This window comes from Lingula anatina, chromosome 1 (genome assembly GCF_051362555.1).
Source record: "Lingula anatina isolate TDL-2025a chromosome 1, LinAna3.0, whole genome shotgun sequence".
Taxonomy (NCBI): Eukaryota; Metazoa; Brachiopoda; class Lingulata; order Lingulida; family Lingulidae; genus Lingula; species Lingula anatina.
The window spans coordinates 68,524,724-68,551,328 of NC_141767.1; the positions used below are offsets into that span (position 1 = coordinate 68,524,724).

Genomic DNA, 26,605 nt, shown 5'->3' on the forward strand with positions numbered 1-26,605 from the left:
TGCCACAGCCAGTGTAATAAGGTGAAAAATTCTATTGACATTATAAATCAGCTCATAAGATTTTGTGAAAAGGATTTGTAGTATGTCTCCAACCTACCTTAGCAACATAAACAACTGATCAATGCAGTAGTACCCTAATTAAATCAAGCGTAAAATTGATTGAATTTATTGTATGAATGAAACATATGTGAGGTTTACATAACTATTGAAATTAAATATAACAATATCAAAATTATAAACAGCAAAGGACATGGCTCAGTTGGTTTTAGAACCTCCTTTGATTGAGCAAGGGGCACTGAAGTCTTCAACTTAACAGTTACTTGACACTGACACAGTGACAGAAACCCACATGCTGAGCTCACACCACACCAGATCATGGACTCACTTCAATGTGGATAGCCATAAGCCTTTGGAGAGATTTTAATTTTTAAAGATTTCTTTGAATAATTTGAGTAGAAATATCTTAATTCTCAACATGTCTATTCCCTATAGACAGTCGACAAAAGTAGGGAAAGGCCAATTCCCAGTTACTGTTAAAGAAGCAGATAGTACTAGGGGAGGTGAGGAATTGGAAACAGATCAAAAGAAAAGAAAGAAGGTGAAGGGAAAGAAAAGAGGACACAAACATAAACACCACTCCAATGATACAGCTGGTACACAAGTTCAGGTAAATTAAAAAAATATATGTATATATATATTGAATTACTAGTTTTACAAAGTAAATATTTTTGTCCTACATATAAATATGTATTTATTTCAGTGGAAAAAAATTACATAATTATAGATCAAAACGTGGAGATAAAAACAGCATTAATTAGTCATAGAAAAGTTTGAAAAGTAGAATGAGTGCTATATTTGCTTCTAAAAGGGGTCAGATGCTGATACAATTTATATACACATGTCTATATTTTACATTACTATATGTTTAGTAAATTTTGTAAATAAACATTATGTCTAACCACTTTAATATTAATCATATGGATTCTCATGAATTTATTCTTCGTTTCAAAACATTCGTTTGTGAGGATTTTCTTCATTTACAATACCATGTTAAATGATCTATGGATTATTCTTTTCTGACAGACTTTTAGTAAACACCGAAATGCTATTTTAGAATGATTAAACAAGACCTTTGACTTGAGTTTGAAAAAAGTTTGTCAGTAAGTTCGCTAGCCATGATTTCTGACTTTTATCTCTGAATAAAGGGTGCATTGATCTTGACGTTTTGTTGAGCATGTTTACAGTTCTTAATGGAAATGATTGATTTTGTAAAGAAAGCAGCATTGAAATTCATCCAAATTCTTTTTCCCTTTGCTAATTTTACTATGGCAGTCAGCTGTAAAAATCATAGCAGGCATTGATTCTTTGGTAAAAGCATATCAAGTTAGATATAATAAGGTATCAAGTTTCGAAAGCAGTACAGTGTTGCTTAACCTGTTGTACATGTAGTTGCTAGGTCTGTCATTACCAGAAGACATTACTATATCATCATATAATCAGGGGATTAAGGATTTCTATTATATGACATTCAAGACAGAAATATTCAACAAGATGCAGGGAGTGCATACAACCCATGCTCACATTGGGAGAGCAAGTAGGAGTGTGCTTAAACAGGTTGGTTAAAAAGGTTGGAATAATTGCAGCCTTTGTCAGATTGACAGCAGGTACAAAGTTTTTTAATCTACTGGGCAGAAAACACAGGGGATTATTGTTTTGTTAATGATGTTTATGATAGTTTTGATGATTTGTTTATTATATTTTTATTGTTGTAAATCTGTAGGGCACAAGAGACAGCAGTGCACAGTCCATACGCCAGAGAAGTTCATCGAGGTCCTCCAACCTCGAGAGAGAAGACAGTGTGATAGAGGAGGTAGACGAGGAGGAGGAGCTTGAGGAGGAAGAGATAGAAGCTGAGGAATTCATTTATGAGGATGAGGAGATGGAGGAGGAAGGAAGTTTGTCCCTATCTGACCCAGAAACTAATCTTACCAATGTAGAAATCACAGATGATAAAGGGTGGGATACAGATTTAGAATCAGAAGGTAAAGAAATGTTATTTGTTCTGATCTGTACTTCAGTTTTTTGGGGAAAGGCAGATTTATAAATACTAGTACTGCATAAATTTTTTACATAATATTTTTTCTTTCAGTGAATAACAAATTGTCAAGGAATAGTTGATGTGGAAGATAATGGGATACTCAATTAAAATAAGTATTTTGTGAAACAGCTCATCAAAATGGAAAATTGAAGTATTTAATATCAGTTTGTGCCCTAAAATTTTTTAGCTTTCTTGTCCTTTAGGCCACTGGGTTCTAAGAATCTAATGGCCCAAGACAGAAACTGTCTGGTAACATATTGAGATATACGTAATTTTACTGGCCCGGGTCCAGTTAAATTGGCATTTGGTGTGGGGTCATTGTTAACATTGTGTACTAAAGTACTAGTTACTATAATATATTGGGACAAGCAAAAATTTCTGTTACTAGAGATGATAGAATTAATTGATTGCAACTATTAATAACAGTAAAATAAATGTGGTAGGTTATCCACTTTTTACGAAAATTCTGCATGATCCTAGCAAATGTTTATATATTTTGGATGACCAGATTAATTTTCTTGAACTGAAATCACGGCTCTACCCACAGGCAATATAATATATTGATTTATAAATAGGAGCCTTATTCTAGTTTCAGTTGTTTAAACATTCAGCTTGTAGAACTTATCGATCCTGATGAGATTAGTTTTTGTTCTAAAAGAAAGGACATTGTTATTCCTCTGGCACAAAGCAAAAGAGAGACCTTTGTTATTGATCTTTTTGTTATCTCAGCAGGAATCAGAGCAGACAACCTGAGGTAAAACAAGCTCTTCTTCTGAAATCTTCAGCTGATTCTTATTTTAAAGTGTGTTTTATTTGCCTAAATACTTATGGCGGCCTCTTTTTTTTCTGTTATGGTGTGGATATTATATTACGCATTTTAAGTAAACCCAGATTATTTTAATCTTATGGCTTATATGAATTAAAGCAGCATGCCAAGTCAAAATAAATATGATTTTGTTGTGTCATTGTATTGAATTAGAAATGGAAACTCTGTTTTGTGTGTTCAGTTATTTTGCAAGTCAAACATTTAATTGTGCCTTAGGTAAAGTCTCTCCATTAGCATATTATATTATTGCTGAGTGAAAACTGTTTACACACATACAAAGCTGGGGACTTGGACTGTTTGGGTTTCTTCTTTACTGCTCTCTCCTGCCACTGTATTGTGGGCTTCACACTCGAGTTAAGAGATCATTTAAGTACCTGCAGAGTTACACACTGTTTGCCAAACCTTGCAGTGAAGTTATTTTCCTATTGACGGCAACACCCAAGTATCATTGTATTCATTTTTTTCAGTGTGGATAAGTGTTTCACACATTTTTGAAGTACATGTATATTGTTACTTGATCTGTAGATTTCATGGCTATTCCCCATGTATCAAAAATTTGAATCCCTGATGACAAAATGAGTACTGGGTAAATATGAAATTAAAGAATTTAAGAATGAAAAATTTTAATTCTTTCATGTGTATTGTTCATTAAAAAAAAAAGATTCTAGATATTATAATATATTAATATATATCATTGGTTATTTTTTCAGATGGAAATAGAAATTATGATAATACAGGAAAAGCGACCTACATGGAGGCCTGCAAAAAAGGGGGAGTAGTTCCTGTGACATATTTCATCAAGCACATGAATGATAGCAATCTACAGCTTAGACATCATGGACTAGGTCCCATGGGAACTAAAGCAGTGTCTGTGGCTTTAGTGGTAAGAACTTTTGTACACACATCAAATATTATGATGCTGATAATTAATTATTTAATGGCTTTCTAATGTGCGTCACATGCATCTCATTGGCTTCATAGAAAATATTTTATTTTATTCGGTTTTATTATTTTATCATAATCATTGTCATTATCACCATTATTATAATTGTTGTTATTATTATTATTATTATTATTATTATTATTATTATTATTATTATTATTAGTTGTAGTAGTTATTAATATTAACAAAACAGAATTGACACTTTTTGTCTGATTTTATAAATGAATAAGTTAAACTTAAAACTTCACTGGATGCATAATAACAGGCTAAATAAGATTTGCTGGATTCTCTCATTATAAAAAAAACTAAAGAGAGTGTATTCTATTGAGCAGAGTAACACTAATGTACTGAAGTTAGACCTCAGTGACAACTGGCTTGGGCCTTCTGGTGGACATTCAGTGTGTGAGATGCTTAAAGAAAACTGTTATATTACAGAACTGGTAAGTATACACTTTTCTGTCAATATTTTTGGACTGATGTTAATTATAATAATTATGAGAATTCAGGAATTTTATGAAAAAATAAAGTGAACTCCAACATGCACATTGAGCTTTCTTTAAATAAATTAACTTCAATTTTGGCGTTAAATTCACCATTATTTTCCTTTTTCAGAATCTTTCAGATAACAAACTTGGGACTGAATCTGCCAAAGATCTGTCAGACATTATACAGAATAGCAATACACTCACTCATATAACACTCTCAGGTAATGAAAAAATTTGAATACGCTGTGTGCTGAAGTAGGCACATGTTCAGGGTAGTAATATTTGTTGATCCTGTTTAGTATTTTATAGTTCAGATTTGATCTCATATAATTTAACTTGCACAGCATCATTTAAAAACCAAGATGAATAATTAGTATTATGCAGTGATTTATCATAGAAATGATAGATTTTTGTTCATTTCACAAGTACAACACCAAACATACAGTTTTTTTTAAACATCTTTTATTCCTCCTCTCTGTACAGGGAATGACTTGGATGACAAGGCAGCTGAACACATTGCAGAAGCAATAATGGTGAGAAAAACAAATCATTTGTAAGACAAAATTATTAAAACTTAATAATGAAACCACTTACTGAGCAACAATTGTCTTTCAAACAAAATGGAATGTATAGCATCAGGTTCTCCCTTCTTCTTTAATCTACATTATCATTTTTAAAAATATTCCTTTTACATTTGATTTTCAGAATACGCAAAAATTAGAATTTTTAGATCTAAGTCAGAATAAGCTTGGTGAGGTGGGTGGAGTGTTATTGGGTCCAGCCATATCTGAAAACAGTTCTATCAAAGAGATGAATCTGAGCTGGAACTGCATCAGAGCCAAAGGAGCAGTAGCTGTGGCACAAGGGATTAAGGTAGTTTACTTTTAATTATTACTTTGTAAAGTATTGTCAGGATTTTTAAGGGATTTTAAAATTCAAGTAAATATTATTACTATAAAAAACCCAGTTTGATTATTTATATCTTCATAAAGTTTCATGAATAACTACAATATGATTTCAAGTCAATTATCTGTAACTGATGATGAGCAGTACAGATGTATGACATAAAAATGCCATGTTGAAAATTTCTTGATTTCATTAAAAATGATTTTGAGGTCATGCAGAGAACTCCATAATTCCAAAATGTGGCTATAAAGTTTTTGGAGGATGTTTTTCAAAAGAAATTGTCCACATTTTTTTTTTATTCATTTATTTTAGAAAATTTGAAGTTAGCACTGTGTAAAAAGGAAAAAGCACAAAAATGAATTTTGATTTCAAATATTGACTAACTTTTGTTTATAACATGTTATGTGGTAAGACATCAAATTTTGATTAAACACATTTGGCAACCATGACAGTAATAAAATTTTTAATACTCTCTATGCTTTTCATTGAATTTCAGAATAATGTGTTTATGAAGAAGATTAATCTTGATTGGAATGGGTTTGGGAACGAGGGTGCCATAGCTCTGGGAGATGCTTTGAAAGGAAACTCAGTACTTGAGGAGCTTGATATCTCGTAAGTATCCTTGCAAATTATAATAGCACATCATGCTTCCATTTTTTTTACAGTTCCTGACTTCCATGACAGTTATTATTACTTATTCTGTTTTAAAAGTTTTTATTTAATTGGTGAGGATGTCTTGCCTTATTTTTGAAAAAAAAAGTAACTCAAGTGTCATTATACTAGCATTAAAGTTGGTAATGTTATTTACTACGGGGGTACATGCAGTTGTAAAAAGGCATCATAATGTGATAATAACTTGTGCACCTACCGATTTTACAGTCTTTTCTAACAGGATCACTAACTGTTATTTATAAAGATGATAAAAATGATAGTAAAATTAAATATAGACTGCTACATTTTCAGGAATAACCGTATCAATACAGAAGGTGCTGTTTTATTTGGGAAGGGGTTAATGGTGAATGAATCACTTAAAGTGCTGAAGGTGAGTGGTGAGGTGAAGAGTAAGAGAGAGCTTTTTCTTGTATTTGTCAATGTGCAGATTAGAAGGACTGTCACCCAGTGTAGGGTATTATGTAATGTCTTCTGTATATTCCTTTACAGTCATGGTTGGTCTGAGGTATGCATTCCTGTGGTCTATGCCTTAAGCAGCTTGTGGAGGTACCCCCCACCCCCTCTTCTTTTTTTATTCCCACAATGAGCTGCAGCTCTGCAGTTTTTGGGTTGTCTTGGACCAGGTTTCAGGTAAAAGGAATTTCAAAGTTGATACATTTCCTTTTTTTGTTACAGATTGGGATGAATCCTATGCAAAGTGCTGGTTGTTTTGCAATTCTCACAGCAGTTCTAAAAAACCCCAACAATATTCTCCACACTTTGGATTTTTCGGTAGGTGTTTTGCACTTTCCTCTTATTTTCTGACATAAAAATTGTTTATAAATACTAATTAAAGAATTGTTAATATGATGATGTTTTTCATAAGAACAAACCAAGAAGTGAATTCTATTTTTTTTTTCATGGCTGGTCTAACATGTTCATAATGCTATTAAGGAATCAACATATGTATATAAATTGGCATTTAATTGATTTATGGTAAAAATTAAACTTAAATAGTTATGCATCTGTAGCTTTTTTATCATGAAATTATTTGGAGAAAAAAATGTAGCAATAATGTTTGTTTATAATGTTCAAATTTTACGGTAATAATCATTTCAGCGTATCCTAGTCAACACAGACTTCCTGGATCTGTTAAAACAAGTCCAAGAAACATTCCCAGAACTGAAGTGCCACCATGGAGGCATGGAGATTTTTGAGATGCCCGAGATCAAAGTTCATCCCATGGTGAAGATTGATCGGTTCTTGGAAGAGCAGAACTTGCGCCTGATTGACTTCTTCTGCCGTTTTGATGAGGATCACAGTATGAGTGTTACCCATGAAGAGTTTGCTCAAGGAATGAGGGTAAACCAGTTTGATTATCACTATTAACAGTATTCTTAATATGTTAAATCACTTCTAATCATATTTTTAAAAATTTGTATATACATATAATTATTATGATAATCTTGAAGACTTTTGTTGCCAGTTTTACATAAACGGGGTAGTGGCTGGATCATTTCAATCAGGAAAATTATTAATTTTACAGGTACTGTATTTTTTTAAGAAATAAATTCTTAAATTTAGAGCATTCCTATTGAGTGGTAGCTACACAAGTTCTATTTTATGGTAAAGAACAAATGATAATTTTTCCCAGTTGAATTTATCGAGCCATTACTGTAATGTAATTCTGCCAATAGCCTTGTGTGACACCATATTTAATTCCCCAATTCAGGACAGTGGCATAAACATGACAGAGGATGATATCCAGCTGCTGTTAGGAGAGCTAGACAGGGATGGGGACGGGGAGGTCAATTACAGGTACTACAATACTTGATATCAAATAGTTGGAATAATGCTTCTGAACCTCTTGGCCCAATTACTTTTTTTATGTGAACTGACATAAGACCCATTGCAATACCCTCCAGATTAGAAGAAAACTTATCATCACAAAATCTGTGCAACTTATTGAAGTAAATAACTGCCTTTTAATTTTTTCACAAATTTGTCTTTTCAGTGAACTTGTTGTTGGCTTCAAGAAATTTATTGAAGACAGGAAAAAATTAGCTGGCGTCATCAAGCAAATGAAAGCACAAACAGATGCAAAATATAAATATTAATGACTAGATGTATTTAAAATATTGTATATTTCTGTGTATGAAGATTATCAGTCAAATATGTATAGTTATAATGCAGACTTATTAAAGTCATTGTACTTGAGGCCAACCACTGTCATTTTCAATGCTTTCAAGAATTAAAAGTAAGACAATTCATAGGAAAAAAGAAAAAAAAGACTAAACATCTTATTTGTATCAGATGGTAAAAGATTTGAATAGTTTATGTCAAAATTGTATAAGGGTAAAAATTTACTCCCATTAAAGTTTTAAAATTATTATTTATACGCCATAAACCATGACATCTTAAAAGCATTTCACTGTAGGGAATTGTATTTGAAGACAATCATGTTAGTATATCATTGTTTGTGTTTTAATGGTTGTTTGTGAAACAGAAATCAAAGCTGTCGTAATGGGCTTATATACAGTGCCACCCATTATATGCCAAAACCCTAAACATAATGCAGTAATTTAACTCTGCATGCAAAATAATGGCCACTATTATGTATTTCTCTTACTTCAGACTTTCATTTATTAGTATGTGATGAATTGTGTTTGAAAGATGTATATTGCCATACAAAAATACATTGCAATGTTTGTACAGTATACATAACACCCATTGGTCATGTGTAGATTTATGCAATTCAGTGTACTTAAATGCCTGAAACAAACATTGTATAAACTAGAATTCACAAAAAGGCAGCTTTTTCAGACAAATATTGTTGGCATGGCATAGTTTTCTATTGCTTAATTTTTCGTAATGGATTACTTTTGTTTGTAAAATATTTTTGTAGGTGCTGTTTTGTTTAAGTCGCAATGTTTGTGCTGGTTGTCCCCAGAGGTATTAAGGCAAACTTTGGTTATATATTATTTAGAATGCCACCTTGCCAAGAGAATGTGTGCAAATTCTAGACCACCTTTTCAATCAAACTTTTTTCTATATTTTTTCTTTTCTTTAATTCACTAAATTATATAATGGAGTTGTTTCTGTTTTGATTATAAACAAATCACAGTATTTCACAGATTTTGAATGCTTACAACAGAAACGTTTGGGATACGTGACACTGTAGTGACAAAATCACTGTTCACAATAAAATATATTTTGTAGCAAACATTTTAATTTGCCTTTGTGCTTATAATTTTAGGAAGTTTATCCATAGCAAACATCACTTGACAAACAACATTTCTAGTTCAGCAAAGTTGTACCTATCTATGCAATTTTGGAGTTTATTAAAAAATAGGAATTTTTAAAACAAATTTACTGACAATAACATAATATTACTTCAGATCATTTTATTCACATGTAAGTACTTATCAGTTGTAATATCAATTCACTTCATCTGAAATGGAAATGGGGCATATAATTGTAATATGACCATGAACAATTACTAATACATAGAAGTCAGTGATATATGCCATAACAGATGAGCTAGCTATACAATAACAATGATGAAAATGCTAAACTGTCAACATGTGCATTTACAGAGAAAATATGCATAAAATAATACTAATGATGAAAATAATGAAATGCTAAGATAACAATGAAGCAGTCAAAAATATAATTCTGTAAAAACTTTTCAAATTTATAAAGACTCCACTGTAACTGCAACACGTGCAGTAATTACAGGTTAGAGTAGATCATAGTGAGATGTGTTCATTGTGTCACATGACACACAGGTATCAAGTTCAACTCCCGTCTTCACATTTTCAGTTCAGCGACACGGGTCTCCCTGGAGCCTATTGTTTTATGTTTAAATCAGGTTAATTCAGCTTTAGTTCACATCAGTGTCAGTTTCTATCAGTTTTCAAGTTTTTTTCTGCGGCGAAATACAAGATATCCACTCCAAGAAAGTTTTCCAGTTTTTGACAGCAAAATCCACAAATCTACTATATAACTTGTTTTATGATTCGAGATCTTGGAATCCTCACGACTTCCTTTGAGTCTTAAGATATATATACTGCACATGCCTTTTTTTAACAAAAAGCTTTACAAATATTAAATAGCTCAAAAAATATATATATATATATAATAAACGTAATAAAGTATTCTTTTTAACTATTTTTTATTTAATTTCTCTATTGTCATTTAATGATATTTATTTCTCTCTCAATACAGTAGTATGGACTGCATCTTTAGATCACTACTGTGAATACCTTATTCACATTGATAGGTCTATGCTACCTACAAGCACCAGCATAAGACAAATTAGCTACATAGGAAATACAATTGACTTTTTGACAGCCTCTGCCTACTTGATGACATCTCAAAATTCGAGATAATGGATAAGGATGTTAGTTATGAAAGAGAACGTAAGTGTGAAAGTGGGACTTAAAAAAAACCCTGTGGTGGCACACATTGTCGAAATTGTAAAAAGGGAGCAGTATAGAAGGATGTATATCTTTGTTCACTGATATAACGCAAGATGAAATTGCCAGAGAACTTTGAAATGCCAATCAGTGTACTGAAATATTATTGCCTTGACTCGAAACACTCATCGCACATTTATTATGGATAATAAAATATATAATCAGCAGAATAAACAGCATTTTTTTTCTTATCAGACAGACACAATTTCACATGGAAACCTTCTTTGAAGTGTGTTTCAGCTTTATTTTCTTTTTTGTCTCTTCCTGTTCTTGACACTCTGGTAATTTTCTTTTTTTCATTTGGTATCTTTTGGGACAATCCTTCCTCTTGTGGCCAGTGTCTCCACATAAATGGCAGCCTTAAAAGAACAGCATATAAGAGAATTTAAAAAATCAATTCCCTTGGTAATGAGAACTCAATCATCATATTTAATTCTTATATGTTTTTCTTAGATATTCAAATTCTTAAAACAAGTGCAAGGCATTCAAAATAAAAAATATCCAGTATTAGGATAGTGTATATACCCAGAAGCCCTTGGGCTACCAGGTCAAGCCTAGGAATATATTAGAGCGCATTCTCAACGAATTAAGCCAGGCTTTACAAAGCCGGTGACCTAAAAATGGCGGACGTACATGAAAGAAAAAACCGCCTAATCTTTTAATAGTCTCTCCGCCTCTCACACGCCTCCCCATACGTTGTCCCTGCGGGGTACAGTAATTAAATCTCGGCTCCGAACATTAATATTTCCGTGAATATCCCTGGTGATATTATCTCTGTAGATAGTCGATTCATTGCTGCTCTACGGGCCAAAGTATTCTTTTTCGTCTCTGTTTTCAAAGATAATAGAACAGAAGAGCTTTTTTCCTTCGATCGCCTTCAGCCGCCATGCTTTCTTCACCACGAGTTTAACTGATGAGCATGCGCACTTAATATTTCTCAGGTAGCTTCCGCATGGCGAACGGAGACGCGATTTAATTACTGTACCCCGCAGGGATGACGTGTGGGGAGGCGGAGAGACTATTAAAAGATTAGGCGGTTTTTCTTTCATGTACGTCTGCCATTTTTAGGTCACCGGCTTTGTAAAGCCTGGCTTAATTCGTTGAGAATGCGCTCTTACATTAAGAAAAAAACAATGGACAGCAGCTTAAATCTACTGTATTTTACTTTGCTGCCTTCAATTCAACTTGCACTTAGCAAGGTGAATATTGCAGGCTGTACACTGTCTATCATATAGAATAAAAGTTGTTTCTGACATTTATTTCCATTCAAAAACCTTTAGAATACCTTTAGAAGACAGTGAACACTGGTGTTCAGGAAGATGGCACCTATCACAGGAACTGCAGTGACTGTAGGAGGGCTTGACGCAGCGCATGCAAATATCACAGTGAATGTATGTTCTACCATCCTATGTAGGACAAAAAATGGTTTGTTATTAAATAAATGATTCATGAACATCTTTTTTTTCTCAATGAAAATAGAAGAAATATATCACACAGGTTGCAAAATAAAAAAAAAATTTAAAAACATTTCAATTAGTAAAATGCAAATAATTAGTAACAAATACATAAAGGATCTCATCCATTTTACTTGTATCTCTTTATAATGTACATTGCATAACACTATATTTATTTTCTCCCTTATTCACTATCATTACTATTATTCTGTATGTATAATACATAGTACTTACAGTCTTTAAATCTAAAAACATTTCTGTGCTTATTATTGTTATTATTATTATTATTATTATTATCAGTTTTGGTGTTACTGAACCTTATAATTTTAAATGTTAAAATTTGTTTAAAAACATGCCTATAAACAATTCACATGCATGTCCATAAAAAAAGAATATTCAATGTTAAATATAATGATTGGTAAAAAACTTAAAACACCAAGTAGCCAAATGTTAAACGATACTATAAATAACTGCTAAACAAAGTCATATTCTTGCTTACCTTTGATGTACAGCTATTACATATGGTACAGTGCTTATTTTCTTCACCTACATACCTTTGGCACAATTTGCAGAAACTAGAAGAATAAACAATTTGGTATTAATACCTCTCTAATGAGGAGATGACAGCAGTATGCTTCTGACAAATCTGCAATACTGGAAATTTTCACAATCAATCATCAATATAAATAAACACTTTTGTGTTTTTGAAAAGTTTGTGCTCAAACTGCATTTGTAAACTTAATTCAACAATCACTATTAGCAAAAGTGTACAATATTCAACTTGGTTAACTGTGTAAAAGACATCTGAAAATACTGACCCCTGAGTTGAATATTGCTCACATTAGGGTTGACATGACATACCTGTAACCTTCATCTTTTGGCAACTGTATTCTTGAAGGGTTAATGTTGGTGAAAATCCGAACTGGCGAACCATGTTTCCTACCTGTTGGTCCTTCGTGGAATTTATCATGATTTTCATAGTCAACCTTCAGTAGAAAATAATAATAAAAATTTGTATGTGTATCTTTAATACTGAGCAGTTTCTAGTATTTAACACAAAATAAAATTAGATTTTAAATACAAATACTTAAGACATAATAAGTTTCTGTTTGAAAACACTGCATGAAAACATTAAACTTCCATGAAAATACAAACCAATGGAAAACTAAAGGTGAGAAAAATACAGGGGAACTTGTAGAAAAAAGTTATATTGCCAAAATTAATCTTTGCATTCAATAGTCCAAAAATACAGTGGAACTTGCAGAAAAAATTATATTGGAAATTTTGATCTTTGCATTAATCAGTACTTGGTAAAGTTGTATATACTGAGTATACCTTGTAGTCCAACATTGTGAAAGATGGCAGCGATTCCAATATCCTGGGCTCTAGGAAGTATGGAAAAAACAACAACACAGGAAGCTCTTCCTTGGCTAAAATCAAATTATAAGATAATAAACATGCAATACAACCAGCAAAACAGGTTAACAACTCATAAAATTTTTACATTACAAAAATGTTTTTTATCACTAAAGAAATCAATTAATATAAAAATGACAAAATGGTGCTGACCTCCAGTTACTTCCTGCCACTCCTTGGTAATCAAACCTAAAGTATGTGCCAGAACTTCAACTCGGCCACCAAATGGGGGATCAGATACAACGACTAACTGAAAATAAATGAATTTCACTCATGCATTATAGTTCTGGTCACTGTAATGCTTTAACTAACAGTTCAAGGAAGCACAGTTTCATAGGTACACCTGTCTCCATCAAAATAAAAAAAAATGAATAACAAAAAGAGACAAAAACTCCAGTAAATTTTCAATCCTTGTACCATACATATTGTAGTGATGTTGTTGTGTATATTAGTGTATTCATCCAACAAAAAAGTTTATTGTTTTACCCACCCATCCCCCTCCCCCACTCTTAGCATATTCCTGGATCCACCAGCAATAACAGACTCACTTTCTTGATTACAATATTTATGCTCGTTGTGAAACTTATGGCCCCACCACATGATGGCAGAATAACTTACCTTTCCAGGTAAACCAATGAACTGGGTATAAACCTCTCTACTTTTATCACCCCTGAAGAAGTGGTGATTAAACATGTTGTATCTGCAAAACTGGTCTAGCTGATAAAACTGCTCCTGGAAATATACAGACACTTATGACATATGCTTTCATGGTGAGAGAACAACATATTTAAAATATCTCTAAAACTGATAATAATACTAATAATGCTCAAAGTTGCCAGAAATAAACAAAGTGCCACTTACATATCTGTGGTCCATGTCAAGTAGTAAGGTTTCCATTTTCTGACTTCTTGAGCTGCTCTGGATGGCTTCATGGATTCTGGAGCAGGAAAGAAGAGAACTTAATAATAATTTTTGATAAATCTGGCAGCAAAAATTACATTTTTATTTTGTATTGTGATAGAATTTTTTTTACAAAAAAAAAAAAAAATTATGAAGTAAATACAAATTTTGGCATCTGATCAGAAAATAACTACTGAGTACATAACTAAAATTACTTTCTTGCTTTAAGCAACTTACCTTGGTGCCCCTATGCACAAAACCTTTTCAAAGCCAAGCTTCATTAAACAATTCACTGTAAACTGTACAGTATTTTCTGAGAAAAAATATTGCTGAAATGAAAGGATATAATAAGATATAGGGAGAAAGACAACAAATCTAAGTTACTCACTATCAACTACATAATGGACATTACTTTTTTCACATTGAATTTACGTCTCAATATTATGCTGAAAAAAAAATCAACTCAATGCTGAAGCAATTTTTAACCAAAGTGACCAAGTCAAACATTTCTCAAGGCTTCAATACAGAGCACAACATATGTATTTTTGTATTAGTAATCACAAGAGCAATCACAAAATAACTCACAGCATTTGTCTTTTTGTTTTCCAGCGGTTGCAGTAGACTACAAGGCTTGCTCAACATGCTATTGGTTACAGGGAAGATCAGCTCATGGCCCTGATGTTGAGAAAGATCATCAGGTAGCAGCAACTGGTTACAAATTTTGCAAAACTTTCTTTCAACCTCTTTCAATTTTCTGAACTTTTTCAACCTAATAAGAAATAGAGTAAAACATAATTACCAAAAATCAAAAATGCACTATACCATGTATCAAATAATTAACCCAATCATCCATGCAGAGGTCAAGTTTACCTTTCATCTCAAGTTGGCTTCAGGAATACACTAAGAAATCACATATCTCCATATTTTCTCTTCTTTGTTATCAGAATTACTGCAGGATAAAATGCAGAGAAATATTGGTTTGATACCCCCAATATGCTGACCTAGGTGATTCAGAAGTTATTAACTTTTACATAAACAAGTTTAATTTACACCTAGAGAAGGGAAGATGAAGCATAGCATGATGGTAATAAGAACCATGCTTTTCTCCTTTTTATTTACTACAAGGGAAATGATTTAACAGATCATTCTCCAATAGATGCTTCAGTGCTCAAACAAATTTCAACAATATGTTGGTTGTTTTAACTCCATTCAGGTTTTGTAAAAGTGTGCAATGACATGAACACGTGTCATTCATTTTAATATTTGCAGTATCAAGTGAGGAAATCAAATGTTATAGTCAAGTCTTGGAAAATGACCACCATGCAAAACAAAGTCAATGTCAAGAACAGAAGTAGGTCCTAGACTAGAAGAGCTTTACCTGTGGTATAGCAGTTTATGTGAGGACTGGGGCTGCTGGCTGGTGTTGTACTTAACCCTGGCATTTTGCCTGGCTGGTGTAATCTTCTCATCTGCCCATTGGAAGAAGTTGCAGTCTTTTCTGTCTCTACATGCAGAACATGCATAGAACTGTTTGCCGTACTTTCCTTCTTTGTCGTATTTTTCAAATAACAATGTTGGGCCTGGAACAAATATCTTGTTATTATTTTTTTTAATCAGTTCACTAGGTATAAACCCATTCAGATTTCTTAAGAAGTTAATTAAGATGGTTTAATTTTAATGGAAAACAAGCAAAAAAATTTCAATGAAGACCCAAATATTTGGTGGATCTTGATTTCCTCCCATTGTTACTCATTCCTCCCCCCCCCCCCCACACACACACACACCTCTTCATCAGTTTTTGAATGCAATAAAGTTATATAATAACCAAAAACTGCTTTATCCCATTTTTACTAGTGGTGCAAAAGAGGAGCACCAATAAAAATGTAAAAAATAATTCAAATCACGTGAAATTTCAACTTAGTAAGTTTAACTGCAAAGAAATTGTTCGGTTTTCAACGTGGTTCATTCATAAAAGTATAGACATTTACAGACATTAACAGAAAAAATGCAATATAACATTCAACCATGTGCGCATTGTTAAGGGATGCTCCCTCTTATTGATACTTGTTATATAATAAACGCTCCCAGGGCACTTCCGGTTCAGTATATCCACGTGTTTGACTTATTTCATTAACATGGTGTCAGAATTTCGTGCTCACGTCTACATAAGCTGAAGACACGATTTCTAAAGTGGTCAAGAACTAAGTTAAAGGACCAGAGAAACAGAAGGTATGTGTGATACAAAGAAGAAATCTGTTGATCATACGATTTTATGGATGAAAAGTGGAACCGACTGAACAGAAATTCAGGCATCGGAAGTCGATAATAAAAAAAACTCTGGTGATTAGTGAAAGACATATATTCATGAGTTTTTTTTTAGAAGTTACAAACTGGACAGATTTAACAAGCAAATACTGCTGATTGTGACCTGAAAGTAGAACTGCAGAAACTGTGTATGTGTTACATAGATTAATCATGTCTACCAGTACTAGTACACCCCCAGTTACCCCTGCAACAGCGAATTTGTTACCTCCGCCACAGCCTATGGACGTGAAGGGACATTGTGCAACTAACTGGCAATTTTTTAGAGACACATGGAAGAATTATGAAATTGCAACAGAACTAAATCTTAAGTCGGAAGAGATAAGAGTAGCTACCTTACTTACGGTCATGGGCAAAGACTGTTTTCAAATATTTCAGAATTTAGCCCTGAGTGATGATGATCGCAAGGACTCTAAAATAATACTGGAAGCTTTGACAAATCATTTTGAGCCACAACGCAACATTGTTTATGAGAGATACGTGTTTAATACTTGTACACAAGAGCCCAGTGAAGGGATTGATGCCTATGTGAACAGGCTGCGGAAACTCAGTGCCACTTGCAAGTATGGAACGCTTTTAGATGAAATGATCAGAGACCGTATTGTGATAGGGGTGAGAGACTCTGTTGTCCGGGCTAGATTGTTGCGTGAAAAGGACCTTACATTAGCAAAGTGTATTGACACGTGTCGTGCGAGTGAAATGACGACGCAGCAACTTAAAGCCATAGATGGTGAGGTCGAAACTGTGCATGCTGTGAAACCAAAAATGAAAAAAGCCGGGACAAAGATGAAGACGGCAGTATCTGAACACAAGACAGACAAGAAAGGAGAGCAAAAACAGAAGAGCCATTCGGATTGTAGCTACTGCGGGACGCAACATCCCAAGCGTCAATGCCCAGCATGGGGTCGCCGCTGTAAGAAGTGTGGACGTCTAAATCATTTCGCTAGCATGTGTAGGTCACAAGGGGCCAAAGTCCACCAAGTCGATAATTCTGATCCTGAAGATAGCGACTCCGAATCGTCAGTATTCACAGTTAAAACCGGCAGGACCACATATCTTGTTGAACCATCAGTCCAATACAAGAGAAGCAGCTCTTGGATGCCACAAGTATTCCAATTAGACAATGGAGCAGGTGTAAACTGTTTGAGATATGAGGATTGCTGTCGCATAATGAGCACTAATGAGCCAGTCTTGAAGAAAAGCAGCAAGAGACTAACCTCATACAGTGGTAACCGTGTTGAGAATATGGGGCAGGTGACACTTAACATGAGAATAAACAACCGTGAAGAATACGTAAAGTTTCATGTAGTGAAAAATGTCACTTGTTCGTTACTCAATGGAGAGACGTCAGAGAGATTTGGTCTGATGAAGATAAAGAGAGATGTTCTCATCAACGTTGTTAGCACGGAACTGTCAGAGGATGATATCTTCGCCAAGTATAATGATGTGTTTAGTGGTTTAGGTGACCTAGGAGAATACCACATTGAGCTGGACCCTAAGGTTATACCAAAACAAGACTCACCAAGGTCCGTACCAGTAGCTTTGAGAAAAGAGCTAAAAGAAAAGCTGGCGAGCATGGTGAAACAAGGCATCATTGAGAGGGTAAACCAGCCAACGGATTGGATAAGCTCGATGGTGGCGGTGAGGAAGCCAGGCAAGTTAAGAATATGCCTAGACCCAAAAGAACTCAACAAAGCTGTAAAGATTCCAAAATTCAAACTTCCAACCTTGGAGGAAGTAAGTGCAAACTTGACTAATGCAAAAGTATTTAGCGTTATAGATGCTAGAGATGGTTTCCTTCAGATGAGATTAGATGAGGAGTCCAGCCTTCTTACGACATTCAATACGCCATTTGGCAGGTATCGTTGGCGACGTTTACCATTCGGCATCTCATCAGCCCCGGAAGAGTTCCAGAGGCGAGTTATAGACCTACTGGACGGTCTTGACGGAGTCCAGACCATCGCAGACGACATCCTGGTGTATGGTAAAGGAGATACCCCTGAGGAAGCGATCAAGAATCATGACGAAAATATGATAGCACTATTAGAGAGATGTCGTGAGAGGAACTTCAAAATGAACAAGACTAAGCTTCGATTCAAATTGAACTCAGTTACTTATCACGGGCACGTGATCTCAGATGAAGGTTTGAAAGCAGATCCATTGAAGGTGCAGGCCATAGTAGAAATGGAAAGGCCGGAGAACGCTAAAGCGGTGAAAAGACTACTTGGCATGGTGAATTACCTGGCCAAGTTCTGCCCTCATTTATCAACAGTGAGCGAACCACTGAGACGCTTGACGACTGAAGATGCACCCTTTATATGGTCAGATCAGCATGAGCAGACGTTCTGTACATTGAAAAAAATGTTGACAATGACCCCAGTTTTGAGATACTATAGCCTAACAGAGGAAGTTACAGTAGAAGCTGATAGCAGCGATTACGGGTTAGGTGCAGTCTTACTGCAAGCTGGACAACCTGTAGCTTTTGCATCAAGGGCATTGTCCAAAACAGAGCGCAACTATTCTCAGATGGAAAAAGAATGTTTGGCCATAACATTTGCATGTAACCGTTTCGATCAGTATCTCCATGGCCGAGACTATATCACAGTACTCACGGATCACCAAAACCTAGAGACAATATTCAAGAAACCAATCTTGGCTGCCCCAAAGCGACTTCAACGCATGCGCCTCAGGCTACAGAAATACCATATTGAGGTGAAGTACCAGCGTGGTAAAAAGATGTATATCTCTGATGCATTATCTAGAGCAACTGCGTCCAAGTCAGTAACTACCAAGGAGAACTCAGATTACGAGATTTACGCAGTAGAATCCGAGCAGAAGTTGGCCAAAGAAGTCGAGGAGATTGATTACTCGCAGTACAACAATGTGTCCGATGAGTCTCTGGAGCAAGTAAAGACTCATACACTTCGGGATGACGCTATGCAGTCACTGCTGATCCTAGTCATGGAAGGATGGCCTAGTGACAAAACTCAAGTTCCCCTGTTATGCCGTGAATACTGGCCATATAGAGACGAGTTATCCTGTCAAGATGGCATCCTCTATCGAGGCACCAGAGTAGTAATTCCTACTATCTTACGTAAACAGATGCTGGAGAGAGTCCATGCAACTCATCAAGGAACAGAGACAGCTATACGTAAAGCTAGAGATGCGATTTTCTGGCCTCAGATCAGCAATGACATTCGCAATGTGGTAGCAACTTGCAACGTCTGTCAGGAAAATCAGCCTCGCCAACAGAAAGAGCCAATGCATTCTCAGCCTATACCCAAGGAGCGATTTGAAATCGTCAGCAGTGATTTATTTTCCATTCCAGGGGAACATTATTTGCTGCTTGTAGATCATTTCTCAAAGTACTGGGAGATCACTCAACTCAGTGACACTACTTCAGAAGCAGTGATCAATGAATTGAAGCAGCAGTTTGCTCGACATGGCATTCCAAAGCTGTTTATCTCTGACAACGGGCCTCAATATCAGTGTCAGCAATTCCGAGAGTTCACCGAGGCGTGGATGATTAACCATCATACATCATCTCCCCACCACCCCAGTGGTAACGGCACAGCTGAGGCAGCTGTTAAAGTGGCAAAGACCCTGATCAAGAGAACAAAACAAGACGGTACCGATTTGTGGTTAGCAGTTTTAGAGCACAGAAACACGCCAGCCGCAGACAACACGGGGAGTGCAGCACAAAAGTTGATGAGTAGGCGCACTAGATCGCTCATTCCCGTACGCTGTGACAAGCTAGAGCCAAAAGTAGTACCAAAAGACCAGGTATTTCAGAAACAAGTAAACCAGAAGAGAATAGCAAAGAAGTGTTATGACAAAGGAAGCAAGGAACTGCCTCCTCTGGTTATCGGACAGCCTGTGCGTACCAATCTAAGGCCGCAATCGTCAGTCTCATGGTCTGCTGGCAGAATAGTGGAGAAACTCGCCCCTCGATCCTATCTAGTGGAGCAAGACAACAAAATTTACCGCAGGAACCGTAGTCACCTCAGACCTAGTCGAGAGGTCACCACTCCAAACCAATCCCGGGGGACAGTAGCTGCAGAAACACCAGAGGTACCGATTAAACCCACTGACGTTACCAGCGAACCAATTATGATACCCAGTCCCATAAAGTCAACTCCCAGTACGCCGTGCAAAACTACACCTCCACCACAGAGCAGTGAAGAGGAGGTCCATACCACTCGGTTCGGTAGACTCTTGAAGAAGCCAAAATACTTAGGAGATTATGTTGTGTATTCTAAGTGATGGGTCAGAATAATACCCATGGCAGAAAAGGGTGAGAGGCAGTCTACCTCAATGACCCCATTGTAAAATAGTAGTTTGTTTTTTAGTTATAGTATAATGTTTTGAGTAGTGCTCCATATTACAAAGTCAGGACAATATAAACCAGAAAGTGACTTAAGTTGATCTTAGAACATAATTAAACATATGATATGGACTTGTTCAGATTTAAAAAAAAAAAAAAAAAAAAACATTTACACTGTTTCAAGTTATTGAGTTTATTTTGAAATGTTGACTTGTTCGTGATTATTATAGTTGTTCTTTTTTCTTTTTTTTTTATGGGAAAAGGAGGATGTTAAGGGATGCTCCCTCTTATTGATACTTGTTATATAATAAACGCTCCCAGGGCACTTCCGGTTCAGTTATATCCACGTGTTTGACTTATTTCATTAACACGCATTTCAGCCATTTTGATTTTGTCATAAAATGTAGAAAATATGTCAAAATGAGGAGTTTCAACTTAAAAATGTTAAATGCAAACAAATCCTTAAGCTTTTCATTCAGAAAATTTCAGATACTTGCAGATGTAATGCTACACAGTCAACCATGTGTGCGGGTGCACTCACCGTGAGGGCAATGCGGCGCTGCTTTTTTCCTGTCGAACAGAACAACATCTACCCCAAACTTTCCTCGAGACATTTTTTCTTTGGAAGAAGGTTAGATGATTTCTACCAAACAAAGAAAAGACAGGTCCAGTCGAATGCAAATAAAATAAACACGAATAGTTTAGCAGACTGCTCTCTCTCTTCTGCTCACGTTTGATGAAGTACCCATTCGTTGTTGAAGTTATTCACAAATAGGCAAACTCAATATTTTGTTAATGAAATGCCAAAAAGTAAGATTAACTTGAAGACACATCTTATACTTAGATTAATCATAGATTCATGTTTGTCAGTTTATTACTGTAAATTTTATAATTAGATGCTTGTCGTAAAATGTGCCCAAGTACCTACTTACATGATACAGGAAGTCACGAGAGGCGGACGATGGATTTTGCTTTGCTGCAGAGTGAAAACTGGTTTCGGGAGATAGTGAATTTTCGAAGCAATCCTGCAGCATACTTTAGCAATAGAAAGCTTGTAGATGAGTCTTTTTTACACGACGTATTGCAGGTTAATGCGCACAAATTTGTACTGTGTGGGTTTTAATGGGGCTCGTTTTAGAAACTTTAAAAGCTTTTCGTATTTCAGCGAAGTCTTGGGTCTGGGTTAATCTATACAGTGTCTAAAGGCTTCACTGGTCCACTAAATAAAAATATTTATGCCTTTTCTCAACTCTGAAAGACCTTACTTTGCGAGACAAGATACAAAATCATGCAAGCACCGTTGCAAAATAGAAATGCAGGATGCTACACGTTCACATGTAGTTGTACAGTTATGTACTAGTACTTGTAAAATATTTCAGGCTTTATGTACAGACACAATTCAAGATGCAGCCAAAATACATTTGCTTGGTCTTTTACAAGAATATGGGTCATATCTTTTCCAAACTGCCAGCAGGTAACCAGTAGAAACAACAATTAAGATTTTTTTTAAATTTGATAGTGTGATAATTAGAAATGTAAAACAGTACTAGTATTTATTTTTTACAAATCTAGCATTCAATGAATAGACTTACAAAATTGTTTGATTGTCTTATTTAAAAAAATTACAAAAAATGGTGTTTACTATTATATATTAAGTTTCATTCTCTTAATCGTTTAAACATAAAATGAAATAATAGTATTCAGTTTGTTAAGTCTCAATCTTCGTCGGTTAGACTTAACGTGAAAATAATGTCACGTTAGATAACGCGCCGGTTCTTGGGCCTTAGTGTTGTGCGCCCAGCTGATCCAGTAAAACGAACAAGATTCTCATTTGATGCAAGTGGAAATTTAATACTGTCTTTTGGAAAATATACAGAGGTTTCTTCTACATAGTAACTGTCAGTCCAAAATGTATAATGATATCGCCAGAGCCAAAATACGATATGATTTCACCTTAAAACAGGGCAGTCTTTATAGATCATTCAGGAATTTTAATAACCAGGAAGAAATAACACTTGACTGAGCGCAGTCCTTTTGTCTCAGGCTTTGCCCCAACTCAGTCACCGTGTTTCCTGGATCACCATTATCCGCCCTAGCCTTCAAAGGCATTTCTAAATTTTATCTCGTGCCATGTGCCCCGGTCACGATCATTCCCGAATGTCTATTGACTGCCCCCTTCTAAGCTTATCTTAGGATATGAATATTATTTTAATTAATTATTTATATCAATCATAAAATACCCAAAGTGGTATTTTACAAGTTGAGTTAATGTCAGTGCACATTTAATATTATATTTTAGTATTGAGCAGACAGTTGCATCACTACAAGACATGTTCTCACAGTCTACAGCCAGTTCAACACCATTCTACAGGGGGCATATTCTTACAACCATCACAACAGTACTGGTCAGCTTTGACCAACTGGTAAGTGACACATGTATAAAATATAGATTTGCTACAAAGAGTGTTTAATATCATGTGGGAGTATTAATATAGTGTTTAATTCACATATTAGCAAATTTTTCAACAAAGCTGTGTGCTGTCTACATATAGTTACCCTTCTTGGTGATATTATTGTTAAATCTGCTGGTGATATAAATCAATCCAAAGAACTGCCTCAAATGAAGTTGATGTAAAATATCAGTAACCAGTACCAAATTTATTCATTCTCTACGTACGGTTTCAGAATGAGCAGCCTCAACTCTTCAAGAACTTCATAGACTTGCTGCTGGATGTAGTATCAAAAGTTAATGTCGGGGACAACAGGTTACTGAGAGGAACAGCATGTCAATGTCTGCAGGAGGTGGAAGTCATGTATCCAGTAAGCTACACACAGTTACACTGTATAATACATTAATGTTTGTATGATGATTGGAAATAATGGTCAGTGATTGAAAGTATTGTTCTTATACGCCTCTTGGTCTGTCTGCAAACCCCTGTTTTTTATTTTTTCATGTAATATATATATCATTCAAATGCAAACTTGGAAGTTGATTTTCTGTTGTTAACAATAAATGCTGTTGTTCTTTTTCCTGTAGGGAATTCTACTGAGAAAGCTAGAACACTTCTACCAGATGAGCCAACTAGAAAACACCAACTTTTGCCAAAACTACATCTCACTTTTTGTCACAATTCTGAAAAATACGTTGATAGCACTAACATATTCAACGGAAAGGTAAGACGTATTCATTTAATTTATATTTTTATTACATCAATTGGAAGTTAGCATATTACACAGCATCATATCTTTTTGTATAAGATTGAAGTTTTGAGCAGTACAGCTAATACTACATGGTAATCATAAATATATTTCTAATTTTGGTTAGAATATCCACGTTGAATTTTGGTTCTTTCAGTGTAGCTCCTCAAAGACTGACAGCTCTCTTGTGCAACAGGACAGAACCCCTAAAGGTACACATAATATTGTGCACATTGTTCATGTTGGAGACAGATAAGTTTTTAATACATGTTCATTTTCAAGTCTTATCAAAATCATTAACTTAATATGCATAATACAGCATTCTTTTCATAGAAAATGCCCAGTTTGGACAGACTGTCTGTCATTCATTGTAGGCCCATGCTATCTAAAACAGAATTAGTCAATGAGTAAAAGACAGTTTGATACTATTCACTTTTCAGCATAAAAAAACATTTCTTTCCCTTTTCAATTTAAACATGTTCTGTGCCCATTTTCTTTTCAGCCATTAAACTTACCTCCTGACACAACAAAAGTGAATTACAAAGCTCAGGTATGTGTGTATAGTAAAAAAGGAAAATCATAGTCTTAAGCACCGACAAATTATCTATTTTACAAGTCATTTGTTAAATGCTGAGGTAGAGACTGGGGATTGGACAGCAGCAGGCTCAATTTTTCCATGTCAAACTCTGAAATTCACTACACTTGCTAATCACAAGCAGCCAAGATCCATGACAGAAAAAACTATCACCAAGGTTGGTGAATGGAGCATAGCTCAGCAGAAAAAAACACCATTCTTCTAAACAGTTATGTCTTAGTTAGAGTAAGGAAATAAAACATTTTTCTTCATATTGAAGATCAGATTAAATTGTAATATTTGCTGTTAAAAAGGTATGAAGGTTTTAATAACAAATGTAAATTTCACAATGTTTCTTCACTAGGTGACAAAGATGACAGAAAACAAAAAGTTCCCAGAGACTGTTGATATAACAGAACTGAAGAAGGTTGTGACACAGTTGATGAGTTGGTTGGTCGTTCTAACACCGTCTGTGTACTTCAGTGTATTATGTGATTTTATTAAGATACTGCAGATAGTACCAAGCATTGGAGTTTCTGTAAGTATACCATGTCAGAAATGCCAGTAACAGTGTGTTAGAGGGGATAGTAATAACCTTATCAAATAAACTTCTTTTAACAAGATTCATAATTTTTATGTACAGACACAGATGTGTCTGTACATATTGCCATCACCTGCGTCTGTCGTCGCCGTCGCCGTCGCCGATCATGTCGCCGTGCACTTTCAGCGTTAACACCATAAGTGGAAGACAGTTTTACTTTTTGGCTTTATATTTACAGAGCTGATGAATATTCATAAAACGCAGGTCAAGTTCGAAAATCTGCATGATCGGGCCATTATTGTAGAATTTATGCTGTTTTTTTCACTTTTCAGCATATATGCAACACTGTTAACACATTTCAAGGAAAACTGATAGGCTTGTTGTCATGAAACTCACTGGAGTAATCAATCTTACTAAAACACAGGTCAAGTTCGAAAATCGGCATGATCGGACCATTATTTTATAAGTTATGCTGTTTTTTCACTTTTCAGCATATATGCAAAACTGTTAACACATTTCAAAGAAAACCCATAGGCCTGTTGTCATGAAACTCACAGGAGTAATCAATCTTACTAAAACGCAGGTCAAGTTCGAAAATCAGCATAATCGGACCACTATTTTATAAGTTATGCTGTTTTTTCACATTTCCTCAGATTCAATTCTTAGGCATGTTAACAGTCTCTTTATTTAATTAATAAGATACGTAAAAGTGTTTGTTTGACATTTCCTGCATCTTTACAACATTGTTAGTTGATTACATAAAAATGATGGTAAACCTGTAATTGTGTATTGTGTAATAAAGTGTCAAAAATGGAAATAAACTCATATCATTGCAGTTTGTAAGATTCAATCATTCGCTATGTTCAGAAACTCAGAATGGAGGAAATTGGACATTTGACACTGTTCTATTGATATTTTTCACATCTCATCAATTTTCTTAGTTGATCATAAAAAAATGGCAGTAAAATGTTAATTTTGTTTTATGTTAAAAAAGTGTTAAAAATGGAAATAAACCCATTTCAGAATAGTGCTGTCTTGTTTCACATTTCCTCAGATTCAATTTTTAGGCATGTTAACAGTTTCATTATTTAATTAATAAGATAAGTAAAAATGTTTGTTTGACATTTCCTGCATCTTTACAACATTGTTAGTTGATTTTGTAAAAATGATGGTAAACTTGTTATCGTGTATTGTGTAATAAAGTTTCAAAAATGGAAATAAACTCATATCATTACAGTTTGTAAGATTCAATCATTCACTATGTTCAGAAACTCAGAATGGAGGAAATTGGACATTTGACACTGTTCTATTGATATTTTTCCCATCTCATCAATTTTCTTAGTTGATCATATAAAAATGGCAGTAAACTGTTAATTTTGTTTTATGTTAAAAAAGTGTTAAAAATGAAAAAAAAAAAAAATTTCAGAACAGTGCTGTCTTGTTTACATTTTGGCATTTTCAAGTTGTGACTTTGAAGTTCCATGGGCCT

At 34.8% G+C, this 26,605-nt stretch overlaps 3 protein-coding genes across 5 annotated transcripts in view; 2 read left to right on the forward strand and 1 right to left on the reverse strand.

The window, feature by feature from the left end:
• The first annotated feature begins 233 nt into the window (after window positions 1–233).
• On the forward strand, window positions 234–9,132 carry LOC106158495 (uncharacterized). Of its 2 annotated transcripts, none has more exons than XM_013534515.2 (13): window positions 234–667; window positions 1,781–2,042; window positions 3,635–3,807; window positions 4,200–4,307; window positions 4,480–4,573; window positions 4,836–4,885; window positions 5,058–5,225; window positions 5,755–5,870; window positions 6,222–6,300; window positions 6,606–6,701; window positions 7,029–7,271; window positions 7,642–7,727; window positions 7,924–9,132. In XM_013534515.2, exons 1-13 carry the CDS (start codon window positions 476–478, stop codon window positions 8,024–8,026), a joined length of 1,770 nt encoding a protein of 589 aa, XP_013389969.2. In that variant the 5' UTR covers window positions 234–475; the 3' UTR covers window positions 8,027–9,132. The 2 variants fall into 2 exon arrangements, with proteins under 2 accessions (XP_013389969.2, XP_086857460.1); XM_087001334.1 differs by lacking the exon at window positions 234–667 and adding an exon at window positions 1,381–1,614.
• A 166-nt stretch (window positions 9,133–9,298) lies between these two features.
• LOC106158419 (rRNA N(6)-adenosine-methyltransferase ZCCHC4) lies at window positions 9,299–21,569 on the reverse strand. 2 transcript variants are annotated; one of them, XM_087001336.1, is made up of 12 exons: window positions 21,345–21,569; window positions 15,536–15,737; window positions 14,743–14,926; window positions 14,395–14,486; window positions 14,119–14,194; window positions 13,876–13,989; window positions 13,411–13,507; window positions 13,177–13,226; window positions 12,703–12,827; window positions 12,341–12,416; window positions 11,673–11,793; window positions 9,299–10,746 (listed from the first exon to the last, which is right to left on the reverse strand). In XM_087001336.1, exons 1-12 carry the CDS (start codon window positions 21,415–21,417, stop codon window positions 10,595–10,597), a joined length of 1,362 nt encoding a protein of 453 aa, XP_086857462.1. In that variant the 5' UTR covers window positions 21,418–21,569; the 3' UTR covers window positions 9,299–10,594. The 2 variants fall into 2 exon arrangements, with proteins under 2 accessions (XP_086857462.1, XP_013389825.2); XM_013534371.2 differs by having other exon boundaries at window positions 13,177–13,271.
• Window positions 21,570–21,729: 160 nt separating this feature from the next.
• Window positions 21,730–26,605, forward strand: part of LOC106151956 (AP-5 complex subunit beta-1) — a 36,891-nt gene continuing 32,015 nt past the window's right edge. Inside the window, exons 1-8 of the mRNA XM_086998756.1 lie at window positions 21,730–21,890; window positions 22,183–22,277; window positions 23,103–23,226; window positions 23,489–23,623; window positions 23,841–23,977; window positions 24,159–24,213; window positions 24,504–24,551; window positions 24,940–25,113. Of these exons, the coding sequence (XP_086854882.1) occupies window positions 21,765–21,890; window positions 22,183–22,277; window positions 23,103–23,226; window positions 23,489–23,623; window positions 23,841–23,977; window positions 24,159–24,213; window positions 24,504–24,551; window positions 24,940–25,113 (894 nt within the window). The 5' untranslated portion in view covers window positions 21,730–21,764. The remainder of the gene's footprint in view (window positions 21,891–22,182; window positions 22,278–23,102; window positions 23,227–23,488; window positions 23,624–23,840; window positions 23,978–24,158; window positions 24,214–24,503; window positions 24,552–24,939; window positions 25,114–26,605) is intronic.